Source organism: Dendrobates tinctorius, unplaced genomic scaffold, assembly GCF_039654945.1.
Source record: "Dendrobates tinctorius isolate UK_male_01 unplaced genomic scaffold, ASM3965494v1 ptg000099l, whole genome shotgun sequence".
Taxonomy (NCBI): Eukaryota; Metazoa; Chordata; class Amphibia; order Anura; family Dendrobatidae; genus Dendrobates; species Dendrobates tinctorius.
Genome location: NW_027361767.1, coordinates 1,981,374 through 1,993,263, shown reverse-complemented (window position 1 = coordinate 1,993,263; position 11,890 = coordinate 1,981,374). Strand labels below are relative to the sequence as shown.

General features: G+C 45.7%; 1 protein-coding gene across 2 annotated transcripts; it reads left to right on the top strand.

Annotated features, from left to right (window-relative positions):
* Window positions 1-1,634: 1,634 nt before the first annotated feature.
* Window positions 1,635-9,369, top strand: PRDX2 (peroxiredoxin 2). 2 transcript variants are annotated; one of them, XM_073587418.1, is made up of 6 exons: window positions 1,635-1,771; window positions 1,991-2,098; window positions 2,761-2,914; window positions 6,944-7,066; window positions 7,148-7,278; window positions 9,132-9,369. In XM_073587418.1, the coding sequence occupies exons 2-6, from the start codon at window positions 1,996-1,998 to the stop codon at window positions 9,215-9,217; spliced, it is 597 nt and encodes a 198-aa protein (XP_073443519.1). In that variant the 5' UTR covers window positions 1,635-1,771; window positions 1,991-1,995; the 3' UTR covers window positions 9,218-9,369. The 2 variants fall into 2 exon arrangements, with proteins under 2 accessions (XP_073443519.1, XP_073443520.1); XM_073587419.1 differs by having other exon boundaries at window positions 1,725-1,785.
* Window positions 9,370-11,890: the final 2,521 nt, after the last annotated feature.

The following is an 11,890-nucleotide window of genomic DNA, read 5'->3' as shown; positions in this document are numbered from 1 at the left end:
TACACATACAGTATACAGGTGGGCTGTGTGTGCCCTATATATTACACCTACAGTATACAGGAGGACTGTGTGTGCCCCATATATTACACATACAGTATACAGGAGGGCTGTGTGTGCCCCATATATTACACATACAGCATACAGGAGGACTGTTTTTGCCCCATATATTACACATACAGTATACAGGAGGGCTGTGTGTGCCCTATATATTACACCTACAGTATACAGGAGGACTGTGTGTGCCCCATATATTACACATACAGTATACAGGAGGGCTGTGTGTGCCCCATATATTACACATACAGTATACAGGAGGACTGTGTGTGCCCCATATATTACACCTACAGTATACAGGAGGGCTGTGTGTTCCCCATATATTTCACTTACAGTATACAGGAGGGCTGTGTGTGCCCCATATATTACACATACAGTATACAGGAGGGCTGTGTGTGCCCTATATATTACACCTACAGTATACAGGAGGACTGTGTGTGCCCTATATATTACACCTACAGTATACAGGAGGACTGTGTGTGCCCCATATATTACACATACAGTATACAGGAGGGCTGTGTGTGCCCCATATATTACACTTACAGTATACAGGTGGGCTGTGTGTGCCCCATATATTACACATACAGTATACAGGAGGGCTGTGTGTCCCCCATATATTACACATACAGTATACAGGTGGGCTGTGTGTTCCCCATATATTACACATACAGTATACAGGTGGGCTGTGTGTTCCCCATATATTACACATACAGTATACAGGAGGACTGTGTGTCCCCCATATATTACACATACAGTATACAGGAGGGCTGTGTGTGCCCCATATATTACACCTAAAGTATACAGGAGGGCTGTGTGTGCCCCATATATTACACATACAGTATACAGGAGGGCTGTGTGTGCCCCATATATTACACATACAGTATACAGGAGGGCTGTGTGTCCCCCATATATTACACATACAGTATACAGGAGGACTGTGTGTGCTCCATATATTACACATACAGCATACAGGAGGACTGTGTGTGCCCCATATATTACACATACAGTGTACAGGAGGGCTGTGTGTGCCCCATATATTACACATACAGTATACAGGAGGGCTGTGTGTTCCCCATATATTGCACATACAGTATACAGGAGGGCTGTGTGTCCCCCATATATTACACATACAGTATACAGGAGGACTGTGTGTGCTCCATATATTACACATACAGTGTACAGGAGGGCTGTGTGTGCCCCATATATTACACATACAGTGTACAGGAGGGCTGTGTGTCCCCCATATATTACACATACAGTATACAGGAGGACTGTGTGTGCTCCATATATTACACATACAGTGTACAGGAGGACTTTGTGAGCCCCATATATTACACCTACAGTATACAGGAGGACTGTGTGTGCCCCATATATTACACATACAGTATACAGGGCCGCGTCACGTGACCTGTCCCTCACAGAGGATGCTGAGAAGAAGACAGCAGGTGTGGACGAGTCTATTTAGCAGAGCTAAATGGGGGAGTGTTTTCCTCTTCATTTTCAAATTTATTGCAGACTTGTCAGCCGCTGAAATGAGTTTCATTCTATTATCACAATCGCGGTGTAAGCATCTTAATTATCCGTCGTTTAATGCAATCGGAGAGCGATAAAATCTTGCCTCCCGCTTTGTCCGTTAGTGGTACAGTCCGAGGATGTATAACGGCTTGTGTGTGAGGGGAGCGCGGTAGTGCGCGGTGAGACGACACGGTAGAGGGTGGTGAGTGTGGCCTGGTGAGCTGAGGTGCAGCTTTGGTGGTGCGCTTAGGGTCCCCTATAGACGCCCCCATGTGCAGTTAGTGATGGAGTCACACACTCCTGTCCGGGGCTGTCTCTCCCTGTGTCTCCTCCTGCAGACTGTTATGTGACTGGACAAGTCGTTGTGTTTGGGCTTTATTTATGGCTTATTCTCTGTAATATTTCCCTTCCTCTTCCTCAGACATCATGGCTGCTGGGAATGCTCACATTGGGAAGCCTGCTCCGGATTTCCAGGCCACTGCGGTTGTGAATGGCGAGTTTAAGGACATTAAGCTGGCGGACTACAGGGGTGAGTGACGTGACTGTGTGTGGTGATGCCTGGGGCTGGTGTCTGGGGACTACAGGGGTGAGTGACGTGACTGTGTGCGGTGATGTCTGGGGCTGGTGTCTGGGGACTACAGGGGTGAGTGACGTGACTGTGTGCGGTGATGTCTGGGGCTGCTGTCCTGGTGTCTGGGGACTACAGGGGTGAGTGACGTGACTGTGTGCGGTGATGTCTGGGGCTGCTGTCCTGGTGTCTGGCGACTACAGGGGTGAGTGACGTGACTGTGTGTGGTGATGCCTGGGGCTGGTGTCTGGGGACTACAGGGGCGATTGACGTGACTGTGTGCGGTGATGCCTGGGGCTGCCGTCCTGGTGTCTCTGTGACTGATATTGCCATGTAGGGGTCTTACTAATGGCCTATACTGCGCTCCTCACACCACCATCATCCCACTAAGGAAATTAAGTTTCATCTTGTGTAAAGGGGTCCTCTAGGCACGAGTGATCATGTCTTACAGAGTCTGTCAGCCCAAGCGGGAGTGTAAGAAATGAGCAGATAGATTATGATCCCTATTAACAGATCTGGTTGCTGCGACCGTTCTGGGCTCCTTGCTTTAATGATCGCTCTCCCGGTCCCCTCTGTGTACTGAATGCAGTGACGGAGCTGAGCTGTAGTCTTTCTTTTGACAGGTAAATACCTCGTCCTGTTCTTCTACCCTCTGGACTTCACCTTCGTCTGCCCTACAGAGATCATCGCCTTCAGCGAACGCGCAGAGGAATTTCGGAAGATCGGCTGCGAAGTTATCGGAGCGTCTGTGGACTCGCACTTCTCGCACCTGGCATGGTGAGATCCAGGTTTTTTTTGCATAAAGCTGTAAATTAATGCTGCAATGAGGATAGTAGGCATTGCAGGATGTGGTAACATGCTTAAAGGGTAATTCCTGCCAGATACCCGCACTGTCAGGGGAGCAGTGCTGGTGACCTCCCAGGACGTGTAGGACCAGCAGGTAGCTTGTACATCGGTCCTAGCCATTAGCGTGCACTTTTCTTGCTGGCTGGCCCTTGTTGGTCTGATGTCAATTACGTCCAAGTGGACCTAGAGCAACCCAATAACACAAGACTAGCTGCATGTAATCCTATCGCAGCTTTATGGACTTTGCAAAGCCTCATCTGTGCAGACATAAAAGCAAAGGGGTACGTTCAGTTTTCCTAGACCGTTCTGCAATTGTTGTAAAGTGTTGACTTATTGGTGTCTGCCGCACTAATTGTGATGTTTGGCCGAGGTAAGTGACTTCTACCACAGTGGTGAATGATCAATACAGGAGCACAAACTCAATAGTGCAGGGTGTGGAGGTGGTAATCATGGGCAGCATCCCCCTTATCTCTGCCGGTCTCCACCCTGTACATATGATGCAGACTCTTCACATAACTGTTCTGCAGAAGGAGAGGCCTTATCTGCTGACTGCAGCTGCTGCTGTATTTGTTGCACAAGCAGCGGCTGTAGATTACTGTTGTACTCAAAAGTTTACATACCCCGGCAGAACTTTTGCTTTCTTGGCCCCTTGTCAGAGAATATGAATAACGCTAAAACTTTTTCTTCACTCATGGTTAGTGGTTGGGTGAAGCCATTTATTGTCAAACTACTCTTTTCTTTTTAAATCCTAATGACCCTGATTGAAAGTTCACATACCACATTTTTTTAATACCATGTTGCCCCCTCTAACATCAATGGCAGCTTGAAGTCTTTTGTGGTAGTTGTGGATGAGGTTTAATTTCTCAGATGGTAAAGCTGCCCACTCTTCTTGGCAAAATGTCTCCAGTTCCTGTTAATTCCTGGGCTGTCTAGCATGAACTGTGCGCTTGAGATCTCCCCAGAGTGGCTCAATGATATTGAGGTGAGGAGACTGAGATGGCCACTCCAGAACCTTCACTTTGTTCTGCTGTAGCCAATGACAGGTCAACTTGGCCTTGTGTTTTGGATCGTTGATATGTTGTTACATCCCATGCACTGGCTTCTGGACTGATGATGGAAAATTTGCCTCCAGTATTTGCTGATGACATGCTGCATTCATCTTTCTTTCAACTTTGACCAAGTTTCCTGTGCTTTTGTAACTCACATCCCCAAAACATCAATGACCCACCTCCATGCTAAACAGTTAGAATGGTTTTCCTTTCATCATAGGCCTTGTTGACTCTCTCCAAATCTAATGGTTGTGGACAAAAACCTCAATTTTGATCTCATCACTCCAAATTACCTTGTTCCAGAAGTTGAGGCTTGTCTCTGTACTGTTTTGCATATTGTAGGTGAGATACTTTGTGGTTTTCCTCTGGTTTCTTGTCCATGCAGCCCATTCTTTAAGTGCATCTTGAAATGGCCACACCACTAGTTTTCAGAGTCCAGTATTTCAGCAGATGTTTGTGGGTTTTTCTTTGCATCCCACACAATTTTCCTGCAGTTTTGGAGGAAGTTTTTGTTGGTCTATCTGACCGTGGTTTTGTTTTTAGAGCCCCTGGTTTTCCTTTTGTTAATCAATTTGAGCGCTGCTGACTGGCATTAGTTTCCTTGGATATCTTTTTGTATCCCTTTCCTGTTTTATACAGTTCAACTACCTTTTTCCTGTAGATCCGTTGACAATTCTTTTGCTTTCCCCATTACTCACAATCCAGAACGAGACTGAAGTTGTTTTTTTTTTTTTTTTTTGGCAGTTTTACTTGGCAATTTTTTCTTTTCTGGTTTATATAGGTTTAACAGCAAACAATCGCAATAATAACATACAATGCAGCGAGGTGCCCTGATAAGAATACACATAAACAGCTCCAAAAATTATAAAACTGGCACAAAAATGCACATCAAAGTGGGCACTGAAGGGTGTTGATGGAGTTAAAGGAGTTTGGGCCACTGATTTCTCACTGCAAACATGTAGAAGAGGGAGCCTCGCATCAAAACCAGGTCCCTCTAGCCTGGCCTAAATGGTTTCTGGGTGACAGAACTGGCATCCAAGTGAGCAAACAGCCAATTTTCACAGTCTTGAATAAGTAACTGATGTTTTTAAAAGTTTAATGACTTTGGGCCACTGATCTCACATTAAAAATACATAGTGATGCCCCACTTCAAACCCAGGTCCCTCTAGCCTGGCCCAAATGGGTTCTGGGCATCACTATCTGTGTATTCTTAGTGTGAGATCAGTGGCCCAAAGTCATTAACGCCTTAAAACACCAGTTACTTATTCAAATGGCCGAAGTCTATTGTCTGCCCACTCTGATGCCAGTTCTCATGCCCAGAACCCATTTGGGCTGGATTGGAGAGACCTGGTTTAGATGTGGGGCTCCCTGGTCTGTATGTCTGCAGTGTGATATAAGTGGCCCAAACTCATTTAACCCTTTCATGAACGCCCTTCAGTGCCCATTTTTGTGCTACTTTTATCTTTGTAGCTGTTAAGTGTATTCACAACAGGGCACCTTGCTGCATTGTATGTTATTATTGTGGTAGTTATTTTTTTGTTAAACCTATAAGAAAACAGTAAAGTGCACTATAAGAAACCAACTTCAGCTCCAAATATGAAACTAACTTCAGTCTCATCAATCCAGAAACAGCAGTGGCTGGATGAAAGATGCAAGAGTCTGTCTGGATCCCAAAAACTCACTCAGCTTTTATGCACTCACACTGATTACAAGCAAACAGGTCACAGGTCAACTTCTGGCCAAAATCACCAGGGTATGTAAACTTTTCATCGGGGTCATCTGGATGTTTTGGGTTGTCATGATGATTTAAAAAGTGTGACAATAAATGGCTTCATCCCATCAATAACCATGAGTGGTGAAAATGATTGGTGTTATTCATATTCTGAAAAAAGGCCAAGCAAGCAAAAATTCTGCCAGGGTATGTAAGCTTTTGAGCACCACTGTATATTATCTGGTCAGGTCTCACCATTGGGTGTTGTGTCCAAACTATCGTAGAAACTTGATTTGTGCCTGTGCACCAGTCATCTTTGTGGTTTAGTCGTGCCACCCTTCACGTCTCATTGCTTCAGGGGTCAGGGGTAGGGCTGTGTTGGAATTAGAATAAAGGGTCAAACTTTGCTCTCTCCCTCCTGAGCACTGCCATGTGCCCTTCCCTCACAGGGTATCGGCATACTCGGGAGAACTTGCACAACAAGTTTTAGGGGTCCATTTTATCTTGGTACCCTAATGAAAACAAGTTTGGTCTGAAGTAAATTTTTTGTAAAAAGTTACTTTTTTTTTTTTCCTTCCACATTGCTTTAGTTCTCGAAGCACGTAAAGGGTTAATTAACTTGACTGGTTTTGTGCAGCATTTAGACTGGTGTCACTTTGGGGTCTTTTCTGTCATATTGACCACTCAGTCGCTTCAAATATGGGGTGGTCGCTAAAATTTTCTGAATCTTGTTGGAAAAAAATCGCTGGTCAACTTTTAACCCTTATAACTAACTTCCTGACAAAAAAATTGTTTCCAAAATTGTGCTGTTGTAAAGTAGACATGTTTAACTACTTTGTGCGATATGACTGATTTAAGGGCACAAAAATAAAAAATTTGAAGATTGCAAAATGTTCAAGTTTTAATTTTTTTTTTGCATTTTCAACACACTTGGAATTTTTTTCCCCTGTTTTCCAGTACACTATATGGTATAATCATTAGTGCCTTTACTTAAGTACAACAATAAACAAGACATCATGTGGCTGGAAAAATACTGTAAGTTATGGCTCTGGGAAGAAGGGCAGAAATCTCAAGGTCATGCAGGGGTTAATATTGTAGACAACTGCTTTTATTTTCTGTATAAAGCTGTAGTGCCAGAAGTAAAGGTGCTCACACGATGCGTAAGTAGATATAATGTACAATGGATATTTCTTGTCTCAGGACTAATGTTCCCCGCAAAGATGGGGGTCTGGGCCCCATGAACATCCCTCTGCTGTCAGACCTGAAGCGCACCATCTCCAAGGACTACGGCGTTCTGAAGGAGGAAGATGGTGTCGCATACAGGTAAGGCGAGCTGAGAATTGTCTATTGCATTCTCTCCCATCCCCTGACACCTGCTGTGGCTGACCACATTATTCTCATTAGGGGTCTATTTATCATCGACAACAAGGGCATCCTCCGTCAGATTACCATCAATGATCTGCCGGTCGGTCGCTGTGTGGATGAGGTGCTGCGACTGGTGCAGGCGTTCCAGTTCACCGACAAACATGGAGAGGGTGAGATACGGACCCCAGTTATACGAGTGATTGTTTTTTCAATGAATGCTTATTAGTGATGAGGCACATGCTCAGATAAGGTGTTATCTCAGCATGCTCATGTGCTAACAAAGTGCCTTCAGCCTGCTCAAATATGTTTGCGTCTCCACGGCTGCATGTCTCATGGCTGTTCAACAGCTGCAACAGATCAGCTGTGAATCACGCAGCCGCGGAGACGCTAACATAATTGAGCATGCCAAACACACTTGGTTAGCACCCGAGCAGGTAACTTTATCCCAGAACATTTGCTCATCACTAACTCTTAGGGTATGTGCGCACATAGTTTTTTGTCTCTGTGGATTTTGTAGAGAAAACTGCAGGAAATCTGCAGGACAAAGTGCTGTGGTTTTTCTGCGGTTTTGCCCTGCGGTTTTACACCTCATAATGGATGAGGTGTAAAACTGCAGCGTTTCTGCACCAAACAATTGACATGCTGCGTTTTGAAAACCGTGTGGAAAAAACGCAGCATGTGCACAGCTTTTTATTTCCATAGGAAATAAAGGTACTGTACAACGCAGCAGAATCTGCTGCATTTCTGCAGAGCCAAAAATGCTGTGGAAACGCAGCAGAAACCGCAAAGTGTGCACATACCCTTATGTTAGGGTGGTTTCACATTAGCGCTTTTTAAGCGCACGCATGGCCGGGGGTAGCTCCGCCCCCGAGCTGGCTCTCTGCCCGGCGTGCCCGCCCCTTGCTTGTAGCGCCGCCTCCTAGCGCACAGCGGCGCCTGCGATCGGCACACCCTATCTTTAGCATAGGGTGCGCAGGCCGTGCGCTAGTTGCGCTTTGACCTGCGCTGCGCACTTTTGACGGTGCGCCGTGCGCGCCAAAATCTGAAAAGTTTGATTTTGGTGCGCACGGCGCACCGTCAAAAGTGCACAGCGCAGGTCAAAGCGCAACTAGCGCACGGCCTGCGCACGATCTGAGCACCCTATGCTAAAGATAGGGTGCGCCGATCGCAGGGGCCGCTGTGCGCTAGGAGGCGGCGGTACAAGCAAGGGGCGGGCACGCCGGGCAGAGAGCCGGCTCGGGGGCGGAGCTACCCCCGGCCATGCGTGTGCTTAAAAAGCGCTAATGTGAAACCAGCCTTAGTGTAACGGGAGGGAGCCTTATAACCTAGAGCAATATACATGGGCTCACTAACGAAATTGTATCTTGTTGCTTACAATAAACGAATTGTCAGTCTCATCAGACATTAATTCACATAAGTGTACACCACTATAAGGATGGGGAGTTTATCAATAGGTTCCTCACAAATGCCCCTTATACCTAAAAGGTCAGGACTTTGCTATATCAAATTCATTAAAGGTAATGATATGGTGTCATGTAAATTAAATGATTATAAAAGAAAGATGACTAGTGATAAGCAAGCATGCTCTGATATCATGCAATCGGCTTTGTTCAACTGATTTGTTCTCGTTCCTGCATTTGTTACAGACGCAACACGTGCAGCAATTGCTTAACATACAGGCTGGGTCTCTATTGGATCACAGCTGTCCAGTTATATAATTATTCAGCAGTGACCCAATACTCGGGTGTATGATGCTTCATAATTAATTCATACAGAAGTTGTATTTTATTCACTTTAAGCTTCCTTATCCATTTGGTTGCTTACCTGGGGCTCATCACTGGTTTTACTTGCCCCTGAGTTGCTGGTGCCACCGTTTGTAGTTTAGGCACCAGGCTCTGCCTCAGCTGCTGGGTGCAAAAGTGAGATGCCAAAGATCTGATGCTTGATTAATGATATGATCTTCGTTTCTTCACCCCTGGACAATCTCTCCCTGACCTGTCTCCATCGGTCTTTCCTTTTGTAGTTTGTCCTGCTGGATGGAGACCTGGCAGCTGCACAATCAAGCCCAATGTGAAAGACAGCAAGGCATACTTCTCCAAGGAGAACTGAGCTGCCCCCAACTCTTGTGAAGTGTCCCCTGTGGCTGGAGGGCTCCTCCTGTGCACAGCCCTGTGGTCTGGACCCTGCTGCTGCCACCTCCATCCTCTGCCTGGGGCAATGCCAGCACTTAGTCTTGTTCTTTAAATAAAAAGTTACTAGTTCCTGCTGGTGTCATAATTTATCCTTAGTGATATCTGTACCAAAATCTCCACCAAGGAGGTCATATTCTGGGTGAAACATGTGTATGGAGGGAGTTCTCATCTCTGCGACCCCCAGTGATTGGCAAAATACAGGGGATTCCAGCCCTGATGTTTTGTTCTGTGTTTTTTTTTTTTTTTTTTTTTTTTTCTTGGTTCCCTGACCTGAAGAATAAAGCGGCCTTGTCCTTACTACCACACGTTGAGCAGCATTAAAATAGAACCCCAAAAACAATTCTTGAATTGCTGTTTATTTTTTGTTCTACCTCCCACAACTTTGAGTAGAAAATGATCAAAAAAGTCATGTCTGAAAAAATCAAACCCTCCCATAACTGTCAGCCAAAAACTTAAATATATAGTTCTCAAATATGGCAATGCAAACAAACACTACCTTAAAGCATTGTAAAGCTTGTCTAAAATATACATTTCAGATATTCTGATGGAAACCCTGATGTAAGGGCTCAGTGTAGAGTGCAGGATAAATGTGAACTGATCCAAAATGATCTGTGTCTCAAAATGCCACCACTAAAGGCTTCAACTCAGACCCAAATGGGGACTTATTTGTTGTGGGTTGTCATCTGTTAAACAGAAATGAGGTGTCTACATTGCTGGAAGCACAAAGGCTCTGGAACAGTGACATGACAGCCACCGAAAAGAGATCCAGCAACATCTGTGCTCCCAAATGCCCCTCCTGAGTCAACATATCTTACACTAGAGGCCCTGTTAGACGCATCAATGTCCCAGTGATCCCACCAACGATCTGACGTGGATGGGATTGCTGGGACATAGCTGATAGCTGGTGAGCTGTCACATAGACAGCCCCTCCAGCGATCAGGACCAGCAAGCAAGCTGGTATCCAATTTAAACAGCAGGTATCTAAGCTGCATGGCTCTTAGATACCCACTGTTTACCTTGGAAACCAGCTCCCAGCATCGCTGGTCTCTCGCTGACACATGCAGCGATGTTTGCTGGCCAGCGGGAGACCAACGATCAAAAAATGGCCCAGGACGATCAAGCGCAATCGGCGATACCTGGCAGGGGGGCCGGTCGCTGATACATGTCACACACAGCAATGTCGCTGGTGAGATCGCTGTGGCGTCACAAAATCGGCGATCTCGCTGTGTGTAACGGGGCCTTAACGTTGTGTAACTTGCAGGGTGTCTCCTGTGCCATAAGCTGGGCACAATGTATGGACACTACACTAGCAGACATGCACCTTCCACTACGATTTTCTGGAAAACTATAGTCAAATAATCACTGCACCTGTAAGTAAATTCCCAGAGGGGTGTAACTTCCAATAAGGGGTCTCTGGGGGGGGATGCTAATGCTTAGGCACATCAAGGACTCTGCAAACTATTCTCAAAAGTCAAATAGCACTCCGTGCCTCCAGAGTTTCACCATGTGGCCAAGCAGAACTTGCAGCCACATGTGGGGTATTTCTCCTTTAAGGAGAAATTATGGGACCTTTATGATTCATTTACCTGTGTGAAAATGAAAAACTTTGGGCTAAATCAGTATTAGTGGGAAAAAAAAATATATTCTTTCTTCACCCAACGGTATAAGTCTGTCACACCTGTGGTGGTGTCACTATGATCACTGCACCCCTAGATGAATTCATTGAGACATGTAGTTCGTAAAACAGGGATCACTTATGGGGGGGGGGGTTCTGCTGTCCTGGCACATCAGGGGCTCTGCCAATGTGACATGGCCCCTGCAAACCATAACAATTTTCACTATAGTATGGCACTCCTCTTACGTTGTGCCTGAAAAGTTTCCAATTACATGTTGGGTAGTGGCGTACTCGGGAGACACTACACAACCAATTATACCATCCTATTTTTTTTTCCTGTTTTTGTGAAAATGAACAATTTGGAGCTGTAGGAACATGTTTGTGGGGAAAAATGGGACTTTTATTTTCACACAGTATATTATAGTGCCATTTATTCCATGGTGCTTTACATGTGAGATGGGGTAAACATAATAAATACAAGTACAACAATCTTAATACAAGTCACGACTGGTACAGGAGAGAGGACCCTGCCCGCGAGGGCTCACAGCCTACAAGGGATGGGTGAGGATACAGTAGGCGAGGGTAGAGGTGGTCGTGCAGCGGTTTGGTGGTTACTGTAGGTTTCTCAGAAGAGGTAGGTCTTCAGGTTCCTTTTGAAGATTCCCACGGTAGGTGAGTCTGATGTGTTGGGGCAGAGAGTTCCAGAGTAGGGGGGATGTGCAGGAGAAGTCTTGTATGTGACTGTGGGAAGAAGAGATAAGGGGAGTAGAGAAGGAGATCTTGTGAGGATCGGAGGTTGCGTTCAGGTAAGTACCAGAAGACCATGGCACAGATGTATGGAGGACTCAGGTTGTGGATGGCTTTGTATGTCATGGTCATGGTTAGGGTTTTGAATGTGAGTCTTTGGGTAATGGAGAGGCAGTGCAGGGATTGACAGAGGGGAGAGGCGGGGGGACAGGTGGATTAGTTGGGCAG

Bases quoted from the DNA above. Each gene is read 5' to 3' on its own strand.
- PRDX2 (XM_073587418.1), top strand. From the start codon at position 1,996: ATGGCTGCTGGGAATGCTCACATTGGGAAGCCTGCTCCGGATTTCCAG. The intron at 2,099-2,760 runs GTGAGTGACGTG...TTCTTTTGACAG, and splicing joins TAAGCTGGCGGACTACAGGG to GTAAATACCTCGTCCTGTTC. The intron at 7,067-7,147 runs GTAAGGCGAGCT...TATTCTCATTAG, and splicing joins GAAGATGGTGTCGCATACAG to GGGTCTATTTATCATCGACA.